General features: G+C 48.3%; 1 protein-coding gene across 1 annotated transcript in view; it reads right to left on the reverse strand.

Moving 5' to 3' along the window:
- SDC3 (syndecan 3) overlaps positions 1–25664 on the reverse strand; it is a 544130-nt gene that overhangs the window by 21215 nt on the left and 497251 nt on the right. Inside the window, exon 5 of the mRNA XM_086956820.1 lies at positions 9760–10018. Coding sequence (XP_086812946.1) covers positions 9760–10018 — 259 coding nt within the window. The remainder of the gene's footprint in view (positions 1–9759; positions 10019–25664) is intronic.

Consider the following 25664-nt stretch of genomic DNA (forward strand, 5'->3'; position numbering starts at 1 on the left):
CTCTGACTGGCTCCTTGTATACTTCCACGAGTGCTCGCTTTCTGGGAACTCTTTTTTCACTTTCTCAGAAGGTACTCCACAGGAGTACAAGAGTTTGTTGTCTACCTTGCATGCTAGTTCTCAGCAGAGAGTGAGCCCAATGGGTGTTGCACGTCCTGGGTGGGGCTGACTTGCTTTGTCAATGCTTGTCTTGATTAGCCTGCACTAGCAACAAGCCACACTAACCATTACACATGCCTGGAATTCAGGACTTGTAATAAACAGATATCCTATAGAAAAAATGAAGGTAAACTACAACATCGATTCAATGAAAGGAAGAGCAACAAAAAAGTGGACCGCAATCCCCACTGTAAAAGGAGGTCGGCCATTCACCAGGACCTCCTCATTCTCCAAAAAGTACATACCAAATCAAGGAAACTTATTATTCAGATCACATTAATCCATAAAATCAAAATCTATACTGAAATCATTAGTGCAGCTGGTGCAGTGACACAGGGACCATGAGAGTGCGCTGCCTGTGCACTCAAATTATGGCTGTATCTTCTTACTGCCCAACAAGGGAGTCCGTTCCTTGCATTAGAGCCCCCAGCACCGTGGCTGTGTCACTAACACTGCTAAGCCAAGGCCTCGTGCTTAGTGATACAAGTGGACCTGTGGTTTCCAGAAACTTCAGAAGACCATTTGAGAGTTGGGTTGTGTTAGCACCAGACACTTATTTTCCAAAGAAGTGTGAGACTATCTGTTAGTCCACGTCACAGAGTGCAACTGGCCAAGGAGCAGTCTGAGCGGTCAATGGTTGAGATGCCCAAGCTGGGGAGACTTGTCCGGACACACATGGCTTTCAGTACAGGTCAAATGTGGGTGCTTGTGTCAAGTGCCCCCACTACAGGCTCAACGAGGATCCATACTTCCGGAGAGGGGAGATCCTTACTGCAAACACAGCACCACGGGGAGGGAAGATGCTTCCCAAGGGCACAGTGCACCAGGCACAAACGGTCACTGCTACGGACACCATAGACACAGTGCACCGGGCACCGTGTGTGGTTCCTACCAGCACAACTAAGAACAGGGAGGGGTCCCAGCTACAGGGAAGATGCATCCTACCCAAGGCCGTATCCCACCCCCAGAGAACTTTGGTGAGCGGACCTAGCCTCTGGGCTGAATGCCCCCGCCCGAAAGATTGGGCCCGTACGCCCCTGGCTACAGGCAGAGGGCGCCGACCACATGCCCCACGGACCAGGCAGAGAGGGAAGGAAGCAAACAAAGGCGACCGCAGATGACGCGAGAAAACGGAGAGAACGAGCGGGAAATCGATGGATGGCTGTGGGTTTGATAAAATGTGCGCCATTTTCAACTGCCCAGCGACGAGGAGTGTCCTACTTGAACTGATGCGAAGGGGAGGGGGTCTTACAGACAAGACGGGGGCAGGAAGGCGATACTGGGAGAAATCAATAACAACACAGACAGTCAACCTTTCTCTGGTGAAGGAGAAATGCGCCGCCTGCAAAACGCTGACCTTAACCGGCTAAAGGCCGAGAGTGACAACACCGAGCAAAGGGAACTGAAATGCGAGAAGCGGGCATCCCTTGAGGAGAAGAGCGCAACAGAAAACCGAAAGCAGGCGCTGCTCCAACAGACACTGTTTATAAACACGCAGGCATGCACGCGTTGTTCACATGCACGTGCAAGCACTGCTTACAGAAGTGACAGCATTATTCATGCAGGCAAGCACTGCTGAGACAGTATACAGTCACTGCTCATCCCACAGGCATGCACGCGCTACTCGCTTACATGTCTACGGTCGGTGAGAGGCTTTTATTTCGCTTGCCTTGCCCCACACAAAATACCACTTGTGAAGTTCTATCGATGATGGGCTTGGTTCTTCTACGAGATCACGTAGAAGTTTTTTTTTTTAAACGGCGGAATTTTCTGTCATCTCCTGAAATTTTGCTAAAAAATCTCATTTTGCCATCTCCCAATTCGCTGCACTTGACTATCCATCACTGCCACATAATTTGCAACTGTTAACAGAAACGTGTTTCTAGCTCACAGATCAAATGTTAATGGAATTGCTGTAACGCAGGGTGCCCTGCTGTGTCAGACACTTTATGAAAGTGAACTGCTCACCTTCAGTGGACTGTTGTAAACATTCATATAAAGACATTACGATGTTGTACAGAGTGAAAAAAATCCCAATGTTTTTGGAATAGGTGCAGGGCTTTTGTCTTAACACACAAGATGATAGACGGAATGTTGCACAATGAAACAGAAAACAAAAACCTTAAACATGTAAATGCAATTCAAAGATGGTGGATAAAATGGTTTCTCCCTTCTCATCATTTTTTAACAGAAATTTGTCCTCCATGCCTGCTTAATTCCAGCACCCTGGTGACGGATGCATTGCAGCTTGGAAGCTTTCGTCGCTGAGCCGGCCCTCTATGTACTGAGCAGCACCTCGCTGAGAGAAGAGCTCTTTTAAGAGATGACATGTTTTGCACTTTGAAGAAAACAAAGGAATGTACTTTTTGTACTTGACTGGTAGTTGAAGTCATCAAGATAGCCTCCAACAAACATTACAGGGTAAAGACTGCCTGGTGCTGAATTAAAAATGCTCATTGTTTCTTGGGCCCTGGAAATATTTGTGTTTGTTAGTGTTGTGCAGGTTAGTTTAGTAATGGTCTGTTTTCTTCTTGGAAAAAGAGAAGATGCCTGAAAATATCTGGGCTTCAGCAGCACTGGCTAGTGACCGTGTGGACAATATTTTCATTAGTCTATGTTCCTAAGCAGTTTGTGGTGATCCGTCAGCTCTTGCATGTCTAGAACCTTGACCCCAACATGGAGGGGATGCCGTCTGGTAGATCGAGAGAGCTCTACCAATCAAGGATGATAGTTCTAAAGGAACTGGCAAACTCTCCAGTAGGTCTCCTTGGAATTCAGCTGTAAACCTCTTCTATACCATAAGGGAGAAGCTTTTGGCAAATATGTTTTTGGTTTGCACACATGGCCTGCCGAAAAAGTATATACCAACATTATTCGAAGGCAGACTGCTTTCAGCTGTGCTCGTATGAGAGGAAATAAGAATGTCTACATTAAAGGGCAAATCTCGTTTCGATGTGTCACATCAGGGCAATAGTCATTTCAAAACCTGAAATCGAGACTCCTGAACGAAGGTACGAAACACAGACTGGTCTTTGCCCTTGAATATTGAACATAGACTCGCTAAGCTGGCTCACCAAGTTATCCAATCCCAACAAGATTTGAGGAGGGGGCATTCCAGAGAAAAGAACATAAGTTATCAGGTAGTAGCCAGAAAGGTAACCCTAGCAATTTAGGGTGTATCCATCATTCCTTCCATTATTTGTTATCGCCATGCAAAGGCTTGGAGTTATGGTTATGGATTCCCTCGAAAGGGTAAAGTTCCTTTCTTACTCACCGCTGTGCTTATGTCGGGAAGAATGATACCGCACTAACACTGGTGATGGGGAAGGTGCTATACTAATGCCCCTTTGACATACGTCTGTATTTAGCGTATGTCACCATCTGCACCTTCTCATGGACTAAAGGCGCTGAAGCCTGGTGAGAGCTTCCTTGAAGATCCCAGAGCAGGGGCAGAGCCTCACTTTAGGTTCAATATATACTGCTGAATCCAGCAGTTGTCACTTATTACTACACAAACCACAACAAGGAGGTTCGCCATTGTACTAAGGATGAAATACACAAAGATTAACCAAGTGGGCGGCATCACACCTCACCTAAAAAGGCAAACAACTAATAACAATATTAAAACGCTCATATACAACAAAAGATTATTACCCACAACTAATGGTGTGATTTTGTTTTGCAACGTGTAACAAGTATGAGGTTAATAGAATTATGACACCGTTTTAATTGTGTTTAATATGCATTTTTTTTAATATGCATGACAAACAGCTCGATAATTACTTCTCCTACTTTCTTGTGCATGGCCACCAAGGTATATCACACCCCAGAAACAATGAACTGCATGACAGGGGCCTTCCACAGCTGATAATAGAGGGGAACTCTCCGCAAGTAATATGTACCATACAGCATGACGGCTGCAGAGGTAGGGTATATATGCTTCATGAAGTCAATACGACTGTGCATCCACAACACTTATACGTGAGAACAATTTATAATCTGCATTATACATGTGCATAACGAGGCTAACACTGCAGACCAACTGCATACAAAAACTGCATGACAAAGTAACCACTGTGCACAACCAAATCACTAACACTTGGCACAGAGTAGTGTGCTGTGCATTCACAAAGCACTTGTGCGCCTCGCCAGGAGCAGTAAGCACTATATAAACATGAATACCATAACATACCAAAAGAGCTAGCTATAGCTCGGACCCACATACACACGGCTCACAGACAGATGCACAGTTCACAGATGCAGACACTTTTCACATATTGCATGTTCACAGAATACTCCTAGACGCATACACTGCTCAAAGCTGCCTACGCAACCCACGGAGACACAGCAGCCCCATACATACCGCTCACAGATGAAAAGAAAGCTCACAAACAGACCGCACAGAGGCTTTGCTGCTCTCACACACATAGCTCACAGAGGCATCAATCAATCACAATCACTCAATTTTTAATGCACGCTACTCACCCGTGAGGGTCTCAAGGCGCTGAGGGAGGGGGGAGGGGGGTGCCGCTACTGCTCAAATAGCCAGTTCTTGAGGTGTTTCCTGAAGGTGAGATGGTCCTGGGTCAGTCGTAGGTGTGCGGGGAGGGAGTTCAAAGTCTTGGCTGCCAGGTAGGAGAATGATCTTCCTCCGGTGGTGGTTCTGCGGATTCGAGGGACGGTGGCGAGGGCGAGGCTGGTGGAGCGGAGCTGACGGGTGGGACTGTAGAACGAGAGGCGGTTGTTGAGGTATTCGGGCCCGTGTTGTTGAGCACTTTGTGTGCCTGGGTGAGCAGCCTGAACGTGATCCTCTTGCTGACGAGGAGCCAGTGCAGGTCTCTCAGGTGGGTAGATATGTGTCTGTGGCGAGGGATGTTGAGGATGAGTCTCGCGGGGGCGTTTTGTATGCGTTGTAGGCGTTTCTGAAGTTTGGCTGTGGTTCCAGCGTACAGGGGTTTCCGTAGTCCAGTCGGCTGGTGACGAGGGCCTGGGTGACTGTCTTCCTGGTTTCGGTGGGGAGCCACCTGAAGATCTTTCGGAGCATGCGCAGGGTGTTGAAGCATGTGGACGAGACTGCGTTGACTTGCTTGGTCATCGTGAGGAGGAGTCCAGGATGAAACCCAGGTTGCGTGCGTGGTCCGTGGGTATCGGTGTGGTGCCCAGCGTCGTGGGCCACCAGGAGTCGTTCCAGGGGGATGGGGATTGTCCGAGGATGAGGACCTCCGTCTTGTCCGAGTTGAGTTTCAGACTGCAGAGCTTCATCCATTCTGCGACATCTTTCATTCCGTCCTGGAGGTTGGTTCTGGCGGTCAGGGGGTCCTTGGTGAGGGAGAGTATCAGCTGGGTGTCGTCGGTGTAAGATATGATGTTGATGTTGTGTTTGCGTGCGATGGCGGCGAGGGGGCTCATGTAGATGTTGAAGAGGGTAGAGCTGAGTGAGGAGCCCTGGGGTAAGCCGCAGATGATCTTGGTGGACTCAGAGCGGAAGGGTGGGAGGCGGACTCTCTGGGTTCTGTCGGAGAGGAACGATGTGATCCAGTCCAGGGCCTTTCCTTGAATCCCAGAGTTGTAGAGGTGGGTTTTAGGGTGCGGTGGCAGAAGGTGTCAAAGGCTGCCGACAGGTCAAGGAGGATGAGTGCAGCTGTCTCTCCGTTGTCCATTAGGATCCTGATGTCATCGGTGGCTGAAATGAGGGCGGTCTCGGCGCTATGGTTGGCTCGGAATCCGGACTGGGATGGGTCGAGCGAGTTGTTTTCTTCGAGGAATGCAGTCAGCTGTTTGTTGACGGTCTTCTCGATGACTTTGGCCGTGAAGGGGAGGAGAGAGATGGGGCGGAAGTTCTTGAGGTCTTTGGGGTCCGCTGTTGGTTTCTTCAGTTGGGCGTTGATTTCTGTGTGTTTCCAGCTTTCAGGGAAAGTGGCTGACGTGAAGGAGCTGCTGATGACGTTCCGGAGGTGGGGAGCGATGATGGTGTCGGCTTTGTTGAAGATATGATGAGGGCATGGGTCGGTAGGGGAGCCGGAGTGGATGCTGTTCATGACGCGGGTGGTGTCTTCGGTGCTGATGGGGGTCCATGCGTTGAGGCTGGAGGTGGGGGTCATTGGTTTGTTGGTTGGAGGTGGGGTCTGGGGTCCAAAGCTGTCGTGTATGTCAGTGATCTTGCAGTGGAAGAATGTGGCGAGGGAGTTGCAGAGGTCTTGTGACGGTGAGATGTCGTTGTTGCTGGCGCTGGGATTGGAGAGCGCTTTGACGATGCTAAATAGTTCCTTGCTGTTGTGGGCGTTGTTGTCCAGTCGTTCTTTGAATGATGTCCTCTTGGTGGTGTGGATCATCTGGTGGTATTCGGGGGTGGCGTTTTTTAGAGTGGTCATGTTTTCTTTTGTCCGCTTTTCGAGAATTCTGCATGATTTCTTGGCGATTTTGTTGAGGGCGTCTGTGAACCATGTGGTTTTTCTGTTGCTAGTCTTGCCTGGGGGTTTCCTCAGAGGGGCAAGGTCGTCGGCGCAGTCGGTGATCCACTGTGCGAGGTTGTGCGCTGCGTCGTTGGTGTCGGGGTGCTGGCAGGTGGGTTCTGGCTCAGCGATGTAGTCAGTTGGTCTGAGGTGACTTTGCTCCAGCATCTGCGGGGGATCTGTGGTGTCTGGCGGTGGGAGGTGCTCTTTTTGAAGGTGAAGTGGATGCAGCTGTGGTCGGTCCAGTGTAGTCCGGAGGAATGGCTGATGAAGACGTGGCTGCTGGTGGAGAAGATGGGGTCGGGTGTGGCCGGCGAGGTGGGTGGGTGTGTTCACCAGTTGCTTGAGTCCGAGGTTGTCGAGCAGGATGGTGGTGTTGTTATCGTTGTTTTTCTCCAGGTGGAAGTTTAGGTCCCTTAGGAGGAAGTATTCTGGAGAGGCTAGGGCATGTGGGCTGATGAAATCAGCGATGGTCTCGCTGAATTGTGGTCGTGGGCCTTGGGGTCGGTAGATGAGGGTTCCTCTAAGGGTGGTCTGGGGGTCGGTGTGGATCTGGAAGTGTAGGTGTTCGGCGGTGGTGAGTGTGTCTTCGGCGTTGGTTGTGACGTTGATGGTGTTCCTGTAGATGATGGCGACTCCTCCGGTTTTGTTGACGCGGTCCTTCCGGGTGATTTTGTAGCCGTCCGGGATGGCTATGGCGATGTCTGGGGCCGAGGAGGCGTTCATCCAGGTTTCCGTGAGGAAGGCGACGTCTGGTGCTGGGGTATCGAGGAGTTCCCAGAGTTCGACGGCGTGTTTGTGGACGGAGCGGGTGTTGAGTAGGATGCACTTGAGGTGGCTGTTGTTGTCGTTGCTGTGTTCGGTGGGTGGGTTGCAGGTTCGGGGGCAGGTGTATTTGCAGGCTTGGCAGGTGAAGGGTCCGTGGGTGCATTTCGGGTTGGCTTGGTAGCAGGCGTGTGGTCGTCCGATGTTGAGTGCGTTGAGGGCGTCGGAGTCGTATCTCAGTCGGGTACTCTGGGTGTGGCGGGGGCCAGGGGTGCTGGGGCTGGGCGCGGTCCAGGTCAGGACGGGCACAGACAGGCTTGCCTTTGGCGAGCCCGCTGCGAGCGTCCGCCGTACGTCCGCCGTGCGGCCTCCATATGAGGCGAAGTGGGAGGGAGGAGCAGCTGGGAGGCGGGAGCAGCGCGACCAATGGGCAGGGGGTACAGAAGCAAAGGGGGCGGGGCCGCGGGGGAGCAGAAGCGGGGGGAGCACACACAGAGGGCTGGGGCGACTGGAATACAAATCAGAAAGATACAAGAAATGCAAGAGGAAAATAAATACACAATTCACAAATACAAATGCAGTTCAGCAGTAAAAAAGGAAAGGCGCAGCAGGGGGATACCGATACCAGGGGGCGAACCGGAGGCACCGGGGGCAGAGACGCGGGCACTACGGAGGAGCCATGTGGCGTGGGGGGTGGCCTGGGGTCAGGTCACTGCTCTAATACAAACTGCTGACACTGTTTATAGACACACACTGCTCACAAAAGCATACAGTGCTCTCAAGCACACTGATCAAATACCTGGCCTGATCAAAGACATGGCCCATGACCTGCTTAGATATGACTTCAACTCAGAGCGCCCACATACCTCGCTCAGACGCATACACAGTTCACGGATGCATAAACCGCTGGCACCTCGATACACAGCTCACATGCACGTCTCTCATGCGACTGACCTGCGCACAGTTGCATTTGCAGCCTAAAGAGGACTTCTCACAGACGCATCCACTGCTCACATACATACTCCTCTCAGACTCATTCAAATGTCACAGCACATACACTACTCACATATGCACGCAATCTCACACCTCAGAGACAAACGCACTGCTCACTGGGACAGTCCGCGATCACAGACAAAAACACTACTAACAGAAAAATACACACACGGCTCACAGATGCATAGAGCTATAAGAAACACACACTACTCACAGACCCTACGCGGGTCAGAGACATTTGCACATTCATGCTCCCAGGCGCATATACTATTCACAGACTAATGCAAATTACTTACTTACATACTGCTCACTGATCCACATCAGAGACAGACAGTGTTCGCTTATGGAAGCCACCGCAGACAGACATACTGCTCATGGATTTATGTATTGGTATTGCTAAAGCACAGACCTAGCTCACTAGCAATGGAAATGGGATGCGAAGGGATCTGACCACAATACCAGGATGTTGACTCAAACCCTGCGGCCGGAAGTCGAACCTTGGTCCCCAGGCTCCAAAGTCAGTAGCTCTAGCCGCAGGCCACATCTCCCATGAATGCATATACTCCTGGGGGACACACTGCTCACACACACGGTGCTCACATGCGCACTCCTCACAGGCACATGCAGAGCTCACAGATACACACAGCCCTGTAACATACACACGGTACCTATAGATGCATAATTAGTACCAAAGATGCACGTCCTGCCTCCTGCTCGCGGACACTCACAGTGCCCACACACTGCTCAAGTTGATCATGTATATGCTCACAGGCACACAATGCTCACTACACACGGCCTACAGATATATACGCTGCCCACGCACACAGAGCTCTCACCCATCCTCCTCACAGATGCCCTCACATATGTGAGCTGTTCTTCGAATTTGAGTGGACACGCCTAACCTGCTTCTAGATGCATGAACAGACCCATGTACAGCTGAAACATTCCGTAAAAGAACACACAGTGCTCACAAGCATTAACACTTCCTGTTCTCAGACACTCACAGCAAACTGTACATTTACACACCTTATTCAGGAACAGAATGCATTCTACGTACACACTCTGCTCGCAGACAAGTAGAACAACTTCCCTTGTACATACACACTTGCTCTGCTTAGACAGACGTACCGACACCTGCCTTGCTCTGGGAGAAGTGCACCGCAACAATCACTCTCGGCGTCCACTCCTACACACACGCATTCCTCCCTGAAGCCAAAGAGGCCCTTGTCTCATAACATCTCCTTGTAAGCTAATATCTCTCAGCTCTCGTTCCCACCTCGCCACTATTCCCTGGCTCACCGACAAATTCCAATCGGAGCGGAGCTTTCACACCGCGTTCCCAAAACAGCGGAATCCTCCCCAACCCCGAAGCCCCCAGGCCCCCGCTCACCTATCAAAACTTCTTTCCTCTCCAGGATGTTTTTCTGGGGCAGCTGGGCCGCTGTGTTCCCGGAGACGATGGTATTGTCCAAGAGGCCAGTGTCCGCATTCCTGCCTCGGCCGAGGTTCGGCGCCCGGGTAACCTCCGGAACCAGTTCATTATTCAGCTCCGGGCGAGTCGCCCCCTCCGCCTTGTCGAGCTCGAAGTCACCGCTGGGCCCTCCGGTCACAGGCGCCTCGACTTCATTGTCTCCGTCAAGGAGCTCCGTCTAGGAGAGAAAGAAAGAACACAGAGAGGGTCACGTGCCTGGTTTGAAGGCCAATGAACTGCGTGGTTCCATGGAGCAATGGCTGCCTGCTGGGTCTGAAGGCTAGAGCACGGCATAGAGGCATGCAGCAGTGGCTAAGCCGCTAAACATTGGGGATGAGGCCCAAGGATGGCACAGTGTCATGGAGCAATGGCTGCCTGCTGAGTCTGAAGGCTAGAGCACGGCACAGAGTCATGCGGCAGTGGCTAAACATTGGGGTTGAAGGCCCAAGGATGGCACGGTGTCAAGGAGCAATGGCTGCCTGCTGGGTCTGAAGGCTAGAGCACGGCATAGAGGCATGCCGCAGTGGCTACCCATGGGGATGAGGCCCAAGGATGGCACAGCGTCATGGAGCAATGTCTGACTGCTGGGTCTGAAGGCTAGAGCACGGCATAGAGGCATGCAGCAGTGGCTAAGCCGCTAAACATTGGGGATGAGGCCCAAGGATGGCACAGTGTCATGGAGCAATGGCTGCCTGCTGAGTCTGAAGGCTAGAGCACGGCACAGAGTCATGCGGCAGTGGCTAAACATTGGGGTTGAAGGCCCAAGGATGGCACGGTGTCAAGGAGCAATGGCTGCCTGCTGGGTCTGAAGGCTAGAGCACGGCATAGAGGCATGCCGCAGTGGCTACCCATGGGGATGAGGCCCAAGGATGGCACAGCGTCATGGAGCAATGTCTGACTGCTGGGTCTGAAGGCTAGAGCACGGCATAGAGCCATACAGCAGTGGCACCCATTGGGGATGAGGCCCAAGGATGGCACGGTGTCATGGAGCAATGGCTGCCTGCTGGGTCTGAAGGCTAGAGCACGGCATAGAGCCATACAGCAGTGGCACCCATTGGGGATGAGGCCCAAGGATGGCACGGTGTCAAGGAGCAATGGCTGCCTGCTGAGTCTGAAGGCTAGAGCACGGCATAGAGGCATGCAGCAGTGGCTAAACATTGGGGATGAGGCCCAAGGATGGCACGGTGTCAAGGAGCAATGGCTGCCTGCTGAGTCTGAAGGCTAGAGCACGGCATAGAGGCATGCAGCAGTGGCTAAACATTGGGGATGAGGCCCAAGGATGGCACGGTGTCAAGGAGCAATGGCTGCCTGCTGAGTCTGAAGGCTAGAGCACGGCAAAGAGGCATGCAGCAGTGGCTAAACATTGGGGTTGAAGGCCCAAGGATGGCATGGTGTCATGGAGCATTGGCTGCCTGCTGGGTCTGAAGGCAGAGCACGGCATAGAGCCACACAGCAGTGGCACCCATAGGGTACGAAGTCCCTCCCAGGGATGAGATGGGGTCATGGAGCAGAAGCTCGCCCTGGGTCTTACGAACCGAGAAGGGCATGGTGCCTTGGGGCAGTGGCTGCTATTTTGGCATCAGTCATGGTCAAAAAGGTGTTGGACCTCTGCACCTTGTTGCCCGAGTGCCCACCTCCCCTAAGAACAAAATGAAGAGGAAGCAGGGCCAAAACTGGTGAGGAAGGCGTTTGGCCCACGATAAAGCGCTCCCAAGCATGCATACAGGAACAAACCATCAAAAGGGCATTACTGGCAAATAAACAGTGGCAGGAGGCAAAGTAAGCTACGTGCATATCTGCATAACCAGAACCATAACATTGATGTCTGTAAGCCAGTACTTAATTTTTAAAATAATAAGTGCCAGGGCCCTTGCTAGGAGGCCACTGCAGCTTGCACAAACCATTGCCCCCTCCAGTGCCAGTCAGTGCCAGTAATAATACAGCTATTAACCATCACGCTCCTATAGGTGTAACTATTCCTGACCTTCAAAGCAATAAGATCGGCTTGGCAGGCATATATTATTTATTTTTAATATATATTGAACTAATAACCGTTGTTGTGCTCCAAATTATACAAACAGTGCCACCATGTGGCAGACTGTCATAAGTGCTGGTGTTGATAATTAAGTGTGGGTGTTGAGTACCAGAAACCACCAGCTTACATTAAGTACTGCTGTAAGCACTTGTGGGACTTTAGAAGGTTTCATAAAAAAAAAACGGTGTCAACGGACAGCTAATGAGCCCATCCAAAATAATTTAATATTTAAAAAAGTAAATGGTGATAGGCAGGTTGAGTAGGATCGTCCCTTCATGGGGAAAATGGGGTAGAGAAGGCAATCTAGCCTTCTAAAAATGCCTACTAAAATTTTCGACCAAAATATTGTTGTAATTAAGCTCACATTATAACTGCAGATTATTATGTAGATATGCTCTAATTCTTATTATCCATGGTCTGATGCCAAGCATTGAACAACAGGAAAACCCTAAAAAACATAACATTAACAGAATAACTTTATGTACAACCATGCTATAAAAACTAACATGGATATTCCATGACATCAGATGTTTTTTTTCCTCAGCCTTGCTTCTACATTACTATAGGGAAAATGTTTAACATTTTAACAGCCTACCCAGTGTATCATGCTACAGGAGACCTCAAAACCCAAGCAACATCGTGCAACAGGGACTTTTCTGGAACACACATTGGTGATTATTGTTAGAGAGGTAGATCTTTTTTCTAACCACTAGATGGCCCCTTTGGGTGTCTATTTTACATCGGATGGGTTGGTGCATGTGATCTGTGTAATACCCTTAATATCCCACCTTGACGCCATCCAACCTGCACCAGCCACTCTCATTATTATCCTCCTCCTCCTGTTTCCCTCACTCCTACCATTCTTCCCTTCCGCTTAGAGGCTCCTTTGTATCTCTCGGATGTACGTTATTACCACGCACACTTTTACAACGCGTTCCATTACAAAACGGTTGTAACAACGCAAGTCGTTACAACGACTTGCGTTGGGGGGGCGCAAATTAAAAAAAATTAATTTACTATTCCAACACCAGTCCCCGTGGATAGTAGGGAAGGTGTTGGGATAGTAAATTAAATGATTTACTATCCTTGAGCACCCCCCAGCGCAATTCGTTGTAACAACTTTCGTTGTTATGACCGCGTCGTAATGGTATGGAGTTGTAACGCTTGCGTTGTAAACGTCGCATACCGTATCTCTCCTTACAGAAGGATCATACCATTCTCAAAGAGGGCTGCTCGAACGATGAAACTCTTCAATACCGTTGCGTGGCAGCTATTAAACTGAGCTATGATGACGATGAACAGATACAATATGAAAACTATCAACACTATGGATAATATAGTTTATGAAAGCAATCGATTAATAAAATCAAACATTCACTTTCAAATCCGGTGCTATCAAACAACACAGTATGGTTGGACTTTCCCCTTTTCCAATATCTTTACATTAAAGTGGCACTGCTTTCAGATTATGGCATAACTCTAAGCCTTTACTGGCAATAATTAAAACTAAAAGCCGGCCTTCCCTACCTACAGCTTCTGCTGGTATCATGACACTTGGGCAAAAGCATATGAAGAAAGGTCTTGGGGGGCGTAGATTACACAGGTGGATACACTTGTTATACTGCACTTCACAGAGGAGGGTTTTACATCGTCCCTCTTTCAATCCCCATATCATAGATATGGTGACGAAAAATTCGGACGAGGAGCATTTTTGCACAATTTTCAGAGCATTGATGTCTGGGATTCAGAATTCTGTGGCAGACAAAACATATAGCATTTATAAACTCTATAAAGTGCGAATGCACCACATAGCGGAACGTATGCAACTCAGTATTTCACTATAAACAGGAACAGTTAATCGACCAGACTTGTCTGTTTCCTTGAGCCTGTGTAATTAATAACCAAGACTCAGAAGGCCAAGCAGGCCTGGCGATACTGTGACGTCAGGTATTGCCTTCCAACGCCTAACCTCAGGTGACGACACACTGCAAAGCCTCTTTCATAGAAGCTGCACAACAACAACAAATCACCAGTGGCACGTTTGTTGGATTTTTAGTGCAAGGCATAAATACCCTCATTTACTGAAGACCTGGGCATAGTAGACAATGGTGCTAACAAGTGTGAACAAGGGAATACAAAAGATGCAAGTTTGGGTGGGTTTAGGCTCAAGTTTTAAAGCCTAGTGGGTATGGGCAAGAGTCTGCAAAATGCTAAATTAACCTTTAACTCTGTCCCCTGACAAACATAGATGTAAAGTAAAGATGTGTAGGGGTGTAACCAATCACGTTAGGTCCCATCCAACTGTCATGTATGGTTGAGCCAGTCATATGTCTGCTGTCTCTACAAGGCTGTTTACTCTGGGCAGAGCTGATTAGGTTGAAATCTGATGTTTCTGAGCAGCCACTGGATAACTGTCCGTCAGTCAGGTGTAATGATAACAATCATCAAATGTTACAGGCCGTGGCACGAGACCTTGACACGGTCAGCTTAGATGGAGGCAAGGTGGTTTAATGTAACATATGTGGGACTTTAGGATCATGTGGCTAGTGAGGTTAGAGTCCAATTTGTACCAGTGCTTCTTGAAGGCACACGATGGTGCTCAGACATATGGCTATTGCTTGTGGCTGCTGAATAGTGGGGCACCATCTATCACGTTATGTTGGAACTTTCAGAAAGGCTAGTTCTGTCAAAAGCATGCTAGGGTCTTCGCAAAGTCTGATAAGCTGCATCAGAGCGAGTATTATGTCATGTTAATGACTCTGGGGGATTCTGAAGGACTCGGAGCGGAGCAGAGCAGACCAGAGGAGTCGGAGTCATCTCCAAAGAAACTGACCAGGCAAAACTTCGTCTGTCTCTAGGTCTCGATGGCCCAGTTGGACTTTCAGAGCAAGTTGGTGGGAGAGCTGTAAATTCAGCTGTTAACCAGTTGGCAGTATGGATTTTGGACCAGGAAGATTTGGAAAGGCCTGCCTCTATCTTGGTCTAGGACTAACCTTCTCCTGGGCCTTCCTCCTCCTGGCCAATCGCTGCCCTCCTTCAACAGCTCCTATGGAAGCATCTTTTAGGTTTTACTCTATAAGGTCCAGTGATTCCAAAGTACTGCTCGATAAAGCAGTCAAAGATATCACCCCACATGCCTACTTCTTTGATCGCAATATTGATCTTTGTTACGAGTTTGACCGGGCCGGCATTATTTGCTCCCTTAGATTGCGGAATCGAAGGGAGCACATAGAAAAACCTGAAAGATGCTTCCATAGTCATGGTTGTATGAATTCTTTACGAACGAGGACTGGCATATGAAGACTTTGACTGAATAAAGGGGTACATCTATTTTAAAACCTACCACCACACCTTTTTAGGTGGGATACGTAATAAATTACCTCTTGTGGAAAATCACAAGTGTCTTTCAATTAGGATTGACTACTGATTCTCCTATACCGTTGAGAACAGCCAGGAAAACTGTGAATACTGGCCTCACTCTTATAAATTAGGCGAATCTCCTAGAGCATTTCGTTAAGCGGGATAGATACTTTATTGTCCTGAGGAAGGTGGCTTGATCCTGCTTTGTACCACTGAAACGCGTCGACGCTCCTTATTTCTGGTTACATTTGAGAAACAATGTGTTGCATGTAGATAATGAAATAATGCAAATACTCTGATTGATTTCTTCAAATTAACCTGTTATAAATAATGACAAATGTATATGTCTGATACTGTGTCTCTCTTGGATATTATTAATATAGTTTTTAATATTGTGTGCAACATTTTGATGTAATGTTTTTAACTGTTCTATTGTGATTTTGTATGCATATGTATGACTAAAAATTCTTATGATATAATATTAAGTGTGGCTTATTTAGAATTGTTGTGGCCTTCCCTTTTAAGAATGGTTGAGAGGAGTATTTGAGTGCCTCAAGGTGTGTGAGTTGAGCATTTGAATACACGTTTTCCAAGAGTTATTGATTTTTAAAAACTATTATTGGTATCCTGTCTCTTGGAATAGAGGGATCACGTTCGTTTTTTTTTTACGTGTTATATTAAGTTCCTACTTGTGCCGTGTTTCAGGGCCCTAGATTTATTTTTGAGATTTTTATTGCGCGAACAAATACCCGGGGGTGTCTCGGCACCTGGGTTCCACTGGCCTTATGTACAACCAAGTATCCCTATGGCAGTGGCTTGGGTATGGGTGGTGCTGGTTTAAGCATTAGGCTGACATTCCCTGGCTCTATCCAGTGGTTATTTTGTAAATAAATGTGTGCCGGTCCCCGAAGCTCTGTTCAGAAGCCTGTGGCCGGTGCAATCAAACGTTGTCTCACCGAATACCAATGCTTCAAAGTCCTATATCCACCTCATGCCTATTTAATCCACCACCGAGCACCTCTGCCCTTTTATCTCACCCTTGAAGGTTCCTGCTTTCTACCTTTGTGATGGTTTTTCCCGTCTAGCTCTTCCTTGCCCTTTTCCGCTTTGTTTTTCCTCTAATATTCTTTGTAAATGTTTGATGCAGAAAAATAAGCGCACTTCCTCAAAATTGAGTGCCGGTGGCCCCCATCAGCAGACACCAATTAAAATTAAGCACTGCTTGGCTCCCTGCCAGGCTTGTGCCGGAGGTTATTGATGCTTTTCTTCATGTTTCTGTGGGTGTTTCCTTGATGAATGTGGATTACACCCCACTAGGTAGGAGGGTTGAGTGCGGGATTTCTCCTGGGAGCTCTCTGCTGGTGTTTAGCTATGCTATAGTTTAGCTATGCTATACGTGAAGGATCTGCATTGCTTCAAGCCCATAGCCAGGGAGTTCTGCCTGTTTAGGTCTCGCCTGAGCCAGCGTGCATGTGCGGCGCAGCATATTGTAAGGACTTCCAACTCGGACTTACACGCTATTGGCCTTTGCGTGCGTCTTTCTAAGAAAGACAGCATGTAATTGTGTAAAGGCGGGTGCTGTCCCACCTTTGCATCCGCCCACAGCCTAAGGTTTGCGAGAGCGAGCATCAGCGCCATCTGTTTCCAATTATTGCGTTTGCGTTATTTGGAAGCAGATGGCGCTCGAGCTGACCCTGGATTTATTTCCCTTTTAGAGCAATTAAGGCCATGTCTCAGGAGTCGTGAGGGTAAATCGTTGGTGTCAAGGTATTCCCACGTCTCCTTCCCACTTTGAGGCACAGCAGCCATCGTGATTTGATTTTGCAGTTTCTGAGCCTGCCGCACACCTCGCGCCACCTTGAGTTCTCTGGCATTACTTTCACAGCAACAAGTAACGCGCACAACAAGAGGCGTCTCATGGCAGTGCTTCCGTACCTGAGTGGGCGGGCACTGCAGCATGACGCCATTGCCTGGCACCGCTACCTTCACGAGTGGGCTGGCTTTCTTTGCAGGATATATTAATAGGTATGCCGTAGGCCTGGTATCTCTATGTCACCCCCTTTCCATGTCAATGGTTTCAGGAGTCAACCCCAAAAGCCTATTGTATACTCGATAGAGAGGTCTGAATGCAGGTCGCGGTTGAAGTTCGCTGTTCTTGTTGGGCGTGGGTTAAGGTGACAGAGTATCAGTGGGACCGTAAGGGAGAGGGGGAGTTGAGAGCCTTTGGATCTCATTAGGAGTGCACTGGGTAAACTTCACCTTATGTGAGATATTTAGTTTGCAGCAGACTTATCAGAGAGCGACGACAGCACAGTCAGGGCACATGGAAGAGACAGACACCAGCACAGGACGCATCGTCAGTGTTGACACGTCAAGAATCGGAGGTAGCCTGACTTGGAAGCAGAGGATCACACGTCTCCTGCACCCTGTGGTGGTCTCTTGTCCTCTCTACAGCACTCTCGAGATGGCGCAGCCGTCCACAATCTACAAACTGTCTCTGCTGCTGAGTGCTGCTGCGGGTGAGTCTCTGCACTGGGGGACTTAATTTCTGGGTGTGACTATCTCTCCCTCATGGTCGTTTTCAAAGCCGCTTTGCTGTCTCTACCAGGGCTGCATGTCTCCTTGCCTCAAGGGGTGTCTGTCTGCCTACCCCGGTGTCTTTACATGAGAATGAATCTCTCAGTCCCTTGGTGGCCGTCTCATCCCAAGCATGGCTGGCTCTTCCTGGTTCTGAGGTCTCATGCCCACTTGAACTGCATTTCCTTTGCGTTGGGTGTCTCTTTCTTCGTCTCGCACAAAAACAGGTGTCTCTCTTCCGCCCGTGGGCCATTCACAACACCCCCGGGGCATCTCTTTCTGTCCTATCTCTGAGTGTCTCTTTTCCCCTCGGTCGCAGTGTATCTCAGATCGGGGATTTCCAGCTGGAGATTTCTGCCGCCTGTCACTTTCACTTTTGAGTTGTAAATTGATCTGTACCCCCTCACCCTTCTCGGAAGGCAGAGATCCCTGAACTCCAAACCCAACACAAGACGGCGAAGATGCCCCCTCCTCCTGTACACCTGCCCCCTCCTCCCATACACATGCCCACACCTCCCGTACACCTGCCTATTTAACCTGCTTGATCAAATTCCATTATAGAATGTTAGCCGTTCAGGAAATATACGTTATGTGTAATAGTAATAAGTTGTAACTACAAGAACAAAAAAGTGATTGATAGAATTGCTGAATTAATCTTAGCCACCAGTGATTACTCTATGCCGCATTCCAGTCCATGGTATTTTTGCTAACTGTTCCACTACCCACTGGAAGCAAGCCATATGCAAATCAGGCTTGGCCCTGCTCTTACACTCCATCTCAAAGTTGTTGATTTTGCTGTGGTAGCATAAGTCTAGCACAAACTGCCGGGTCATGTCCCTTCTGGACGGAAACACAAACAAACCCCGACTAAGAGATGTTTCCACTTGATTACTCCAAGTCTGAAGTAGCACAGTGGCCAAAAAATGATTGCCACTGGCTGAGACTTTATCTAAAATATATTACTTTATTGTTTGATTAATAAAAATCTTTACAATGATGAAGATACAACAATAAAAACATGTATCAGTCGATTACTAAAATATTTACACATGCAGGACAATAAAGAAGAACGTTAACTGGGTTTCTGTATCTTTGCTTACAGTATTTCCTCACACTCTTATGAGGTCCCAAAGGCGAGACCTATTGGCTATGCCAATGCTTTTTTCTTCTTGGGATGTGAGCTTGGATTTGGTTTCTCTCTATGCTCCTTTCTCGGCTTTTGAGATTTGGCAGGGTCTTCCTGTCTCATGGCATCTTGCCTAGGTTGTGTGCCAATGCCTCCCTGTTGGATAGTAGGGGCCATCTGGTCTGCTCTTCCTTAGCTAATCACCGGACTTGGGGTTGGGATGTGCCTGCTCATTGCGTATGGCGCTGGAGGACACCCGTGTGCTCACCCTTTTTTTACCCATCGGGGAGCACTAGTCTAGGGGCTTACTATTGTGTTCTTTGAGCTTGTGAGATTGGTGCGGTGTTTTTTCGTGTCTGTTTCTCAGCCATAGTGTTTTTTCTGCTAGGCTTTTTGTGGCTGGTCTGCCCTTTTATGCCTTCCTGTTGGACATGGGGCTAAAATTGGGAAATGCTCTCCTGGCCTGGGGTGTGGCCCTCCACCTGAGCTCCCTGCCAGGTTTGGGCTTTGGGATGTTTTTTCTCTTCCTGACCCAGTTGCCCAGCTTTCCCCTAACCCCATTATTTTTCTTCATGGGATTCGGACTTCATTATGGGACTCAATTGTGCCCTTCTGGGGTTGGTTTTGCATGCATTGCTAGGCAGACTGGAGGTGCATGTGGATTATTGGCACTCTGCCCTGGACCATGGCCATTTTTGCCGCCCTCCACTTTTTTGTTGTGAGATATTGTGAAGGTCCCTCACCTGTGCACTTTCTGTAATTGGGAGTCTGTGGGGTCAGATCCGTGTTAACAGTTCCTGTCCTAAATGTTTTATTAATACATGACGTCCTACTCCCCAACCCAGTTTTGTGTACATTTTGGAGTTCTGTGTGAGGTGGGGTAAGGATGCTTCCTTCCTTCCGTACTGGGCACTGTCTAGATTAATGTTGTGTGGCTAGTACAGACCACCCTCCTTGCTTTCTGCAGCCATTAGGGGGAGTGTCAATATTTTTGGGATTGGTTGCTTATGAGTGTTGGATGCTTGCACGTCTTTTGCTGAGTGCCCTTTCTATATGCTGAACTTTGTGTTTTGAGTGTCTTATTCATTGGGTGCCCAAGATAATTCTAGCTTTCAACATTTGCCTCCTTCTCACTCATTTTGCCTAGGGGTGTTTGTGGGTGGTAATGTGGCTTTTTTTCTTGGTGGTCCTGCAGCCTCTCCCGCCTCCTTTTATTCTTGGGGGTGTTTTGATGTGGGCGTGCAGCACCAGCAGCGGGGTGTCTAATATGGCAGGCTTGTACCCTAAGTGTCCTCTGCTCCCACAGTGTGCTTGGGCTTAGCGGTAGGTGGTCTTCTGTAATGGTCCTGCCCTTCCCATCTTGTTGTTCTTACTTAATTTACACTGTTAGAGCTCGCTTCCTCCGCTGGTCCAAGCTACTGGTTGTTTGTTTGGTCCTCTACCTGCAGGTCTCTGCTGCCCCCTCCGAGTTTCTGTGGTGTTCGATGCCCGTTTGTCATTAGTGCGTGGTATGTGGGGTAACTTGGGTGAGCCTATTCAGGTTTTTGCACCCTTTCTTGTTTGGTCTGTTGGCTCCCCATCCATTTTGGAGTGGCTTTGGTGGAGGATTCCCACTTTGACCTTCCCTCTAGGACCTTGGACCTTTGTTTGCCATGGATATTCTTTTCCATTACTTGCATCCCTCCTTATTGGTGCTCCCTCTTCCTGTTTGGCAGGACTAAGTCACCTTAATTGTTGAAAAACTAGAAGCATCAGTCCTAAAACTTGCGGATGATCAATCAAAAAGAGACATTTCTTTACTCGTTTCAAGCAGCTAGCTTTCATATTATGGTTTTGATCACTGCTGCATGAACTAGTTTAGACAAAGGTCTGTCTGTGCACACGGTTTCATGAATGGAGAGGCCTGGTACTGAAGGAAGTAGCTGGGTAAGCAACAAGACAGGAAGGAAAAATGTCAGCTCAGTTGTGTATGGAGCGTAGTGCTGGAAAAACGGTTGCTGCAGGGCAGGATCGAAGTACAACAGGGGTGTAGTGTTGGTCTAGTACTGCAGTGGAAGGGTACTACCTTTCTGGGTTGAGATGCATTGCCAGATGAGAGTGTAGACCTTCACACTGACATAGCTGTAAGTCAGATTTTATGATCGATTGGCAACGCTATTTGCAGTCTTTAAGCTGGATGTAGAGTCTGACATTTATTGGGCCAACTTGCTGGTCTTTTCACTGTATTTGCTGGCACTTAAAGGTCACACACTATCAACATGTCCATAAAATGGCAAACCACTCGTCTCTGTGCAATCGTTATCCACTGACCACAATGTTTGGCTCTAATGGAAATTGTTTTGCTTCATTTCAGTGTTTAGAGTAGACTTTCTTTAAGTAACAAGAAAGTACTGGAACATTTGACCAGTGCCCTTTTCAGAGTGCCTCTTCAGAGTCTGAGACTTTTATGCAATTGTAAGTGATAATTGTGCTGCGAAATATATACATTTTTAACTGAAAAAAAAACAAACAAAGATTATAGTGACATTACAGTTAGGTGTTGAATTAAGATAAAAACCAATGTTTATAATTGTTTTTAAAAACAACGATATTCACCAGTTATAGTTTACTATATTTTTACAGCTTATGGCGTCACATATTACATTGCTCATGACATCTCATATGAGATCATTGATGACATCACTGATAACACCATATTCATACACAGCATAGAGTTACTGAGCACACACATGTGGGTCCATAACATGGAAATAGCAAAAGCCTTGCAGACAAGTTTAATGTTGCATGTTGAAAGTTATATGATGAGCTATTTACAAATCACTAAAGTCTGGGGCGTAAGTATTAGTCCATGGTAAATAAAGTAAAGGCTGAGCGCACCTGATGTGGGTTGCAAAAGTATGTTTGAAAGTAGGTTGAGGCTTACAAAGCCTGTACTGCAGTTTGTGATAGACGTCATTCGGACATATACCCTGCCCCTCCACGGCCTTCTAACCCCAGTTACACACAGCTGCAGGACAGGCCTGCGCCCGACCTCTGCAGACACTTATCTCTACGCAGATATCCAAGCCAAAAAAAATGTGTTCCATTTTTTGCAGGTACAGCCTCATTCTCTTGGTAGCCACCACTCAAGCTTCTCTTCCATGCTTCTGTGGTGTCATACCCATGAGGAAGCCTGCATGGTACCGCAGAACAACGTAAGGGTAGCTTAGAAGGCAGGTCCCGCTGTACTACCACAGTATCTCGGAGGGTGACCAAACGGAGTCCCACAAGAGCACAGTGGTACAAATTTTGTTTTTTACATATTTGCCCTTGAGGGTCCCAGGGAGTCCTGCTACAAGTGCCCGAGGGTCAGGGTGACACCACCCTAACCCCTTAGGTCGTATTTTATAAACTATTAAGGACACAGGGCCCAAATCCCGGTTTGTTTAATGGTGGATGCAACATTTTGTTATCATTTGCGGCCAACTGGGTGGAGGGTAAGCACTTTTTTGTGAAAGCACACAACTTCTGCCCAATCAAAATATGTATTCATGGCTCCCAACTAGTGATGCTGATATAATTGTCTTGGCCTCCTTTAGATTTTGTTGGACTTGGTGCTCTGCAACTAACATAGCGGTGTGCCTGGTTCACCCAACTTACCATCCTTAAAGTCAGGTAGACAATCATATTTCCATGGGCGAGGCTCTGCTGCCTCTGCAGGTGGAAGCCTTACACCGATGAACCAACTGACTAGGGGCAATCCGTGTAAGTACTGCAGACTGTCTGCCCTATTTAGAGCTGACTTTTTGGTGTACTTTGTCTTCTGTTCTCAACCACCAAAAGAGGGCCGGTCCCGAAAACCTCTGTGCTCATTATTTCACTGCTGTGAAGGGCAGCCATTCCTTTGTCTTCCTTTTAACTTTGAGATCAATAAAGATTATTTCAAATCCTTCGATTACAAGATTGTAAAGTAAGCTCCAAACAAAGCCCATCTCTGTGCCAGCTACTTCAAGATGGGTTCATCTGAAGACCAAGAGGCTTCCACCAAATCTGCCCTTCATGGATCCAGTCCCCGCCAAGATAACTGCTGCTCCCATCTTTGAAGCAACCGTTATACAAGAGCTTTACACATGCACTGGTTCATACCACATAGTAGTAATAACACAGTTGGAGCTGATCATGGTGAATTTCGTCAAATGCAGCCTTCTCATCAAAAGACCAAAAAGAGGAACCTATGGCATCTCAGGTTTCAATGTGCCAGTGATTTCTCACAGGAACCAAAATCGAGCATCACGTACACAATGCTGTGTCCTGCCCACAGGAGGGAGCACCAGAGTGAACGCTGGAGACCCGCCGGAGAGAGATCAAATCACCGGTTCACCGCAGCGCCTGCCCCACGCCTGCCGCCCGTACCTGCCCCATGGCCCACAGCCCGCGGCTCGGCTGCTGAGTTGCACAGTTTATGTGGTACCAGACCCAGTGTCCTGGCGTTCCCACAACTTTCACCCCGGAGGTAGGGGGATCTTTGTGTGCCTGCGCCTATCCGTTGATATGGACTTTCATCACTTTATGTGAAAAGTGGATCAAGTCTAGGAGGCCAAGGGTAGCCTAGGGGGAGGGTAGTGTGTGCGATCGCGCCGGTGACTCCCTTCTCCTGTGGATGCAGCCTGCATTAGGACGGTGCGGCTTGCTGGGGTTGGTGGCGGTCAGCCCTGAGGACAGCCCCCCCAGCCTAAACCAAATTGTTGTTTCAAGTGAAGTGGCAAGCGCCAAGTGTCCAGTCAACACCGAGACACGGGGACTGCCAGTGCGCTGGTGTGCTTGTGCCTCCCCTTGTAGCCATGTAGTTGAGCAAGCTAAGTCGACGGCTCTGGGAAGAAGGCTGCACCAGCACATGGCATGGCAGTAGATAAACAGTATGTAAACAGAGATAATAATAATAATAATAATAAATAATAATAGGTACATTTGTAAAGCGCCTGGTTACACTGAGGCCAGTTAAGGAGCAGCTAAAAAGAACCAGCAACAACCGGAACTAAACCCAGAACAAATTAAGATGTAGGAAACAGATGAGTCTTCAGACCTTTTCGAAAGATAAATTCAGAACACTCCAGCCGGAGAGCCTGAGGGAGCGTGTTCCACAGCTGGGTCGACAAGTATCGAAATGAGCGACCACCCATCCTAGCTCTCTTAATTTTGGGAACATGCACCTTACCTTTCCCGCTGGACCTTAGCAGTCTAGTCGGTACGTAGTTAGAAAATCATGCAAATACAAGGGCACCTTTCTTTGTAAAATCCAATGACTCGCACACATGGCCTTAAACTTTCCTCTCTCCCTAATGGGAAGCCAATGTAGAGAAGCCAGCACACTTGTAGCTGAGGCACTCTTCGGGAGCATGAGAACCAGTCTTGCTGCTGCATTCTGGATGCACTGCAGACGCTGCAAGCATTTAACAGTTGCACCCAGATACAGGAGATTGCCATAATCCAGGCGAGAGGTCACCAAAGCGTGTACCAGGATTTTTCTAGATGCAGTGGGAAGGCCGTCAAGGGTTTTCCGTAGTCCCCTCAAGATGCCAAAACAGGCACCTGCCACCCGCCTGGTATGGTAATCAAAAGACAACTTGTTGTCCACCCAAACCCCAAGGTTCTTCGCTTGCTCGCAAGGTGTAGGAGTAGGACCCAAGGACTGGGGACACCATGCTGAAGACCACACTGATGGAGCCTTCCCTATCACCAACATCTCGGTCTTGCTGCTAATTCAACAATAGGCAATTTCTAGCCATCCACACAGCCAGTTCTTGAAAGCAGGACACAAAGTTGGAGGCAGCTCCAGCCCGGGCTTGGGTCAGAGAGACCACCAGCTGGGTATCATCAGCATAGGACAAGACATTGATCCCAAATTTATCTGAGATTTTAGCCAGGGGGCGACATAAAGATTAAACAATGTCGGGCTCAAGATAGCGCCCTGAGGCACCCCCTGAGTCAGCTTGATGCTCCTTGAGTAATAAGTACCCTGCATGACTTGAAAGCTATGCTCAGATAAAAAGGATTCCATTCACTTAAGTGCTCCGCCAGCTACACCCCCTCTCTCTAGGTCATGGAGCAGGGTATGGTGTGCAACAGTATCGAAAGCGGCACTTAAGTCTAAAAGAATTGTTCTTCATCCTCATACTTCCGGATGGTCTCGGTAGAGTACAACAGGGCAGATTCAGTGGAATGAAAAGCCCGGAAGCCAGACTGGGAGGGATGAAGAAGGTTGTTGTTACAGATATGTGCTTAAGTTGAATATTCACAATCTTCTCCTCAACCTTACCAAAATACGGAAGCAGGGAAATGGGGCGCAAGTTGTCAAGCTGGTCAGGGGCGCAAGTTGTCAAGCTAGTCAGCGCAGATGTGAGGTTTCTTTTGTAAGGGAAGCACCACTGCTTCCTTCCAAGTTTCCGGGACCACTCCTGAAGTAAAAGACAACTCTAAAAGATATCTCATAAAAGGCTCGAGTGTGTCAATACTTCCCCTAAGCACCCTGGGGGTAGCTGGGTCCCTAGGTGAGCCCGATTTGATGCTAGTGGCAATCTTTTTAAGAGTGTCCTGGGGGGCACAATAAATTCATGAAGACCCTGTATTTCCGAAACATCCACAGATTCCCTCTCCACTTCCTTGCCATCGCGAGCAGAGTCAGGAATGGAGGAGAAAAGACTCTCGACCTTATCTGCAAAGTACTAAGCAACTCGGTTGCATGACTCC

Source organism: Lissotriton vulgaris, chromosome 2_1 (assembly GCF_964263255.1).
Source record: "Lissotriton vulgaris chromosome 2_1, aLisVul1.2, whole genome shotgun sequence".
NCBI classification, from domain to species: domain Eukaryota; kingdom Metazoa; phylum Chordata; class Amphibia; order Caudata; family Salamandridae; genus Lissotriton; species Lissotriton vulgaris.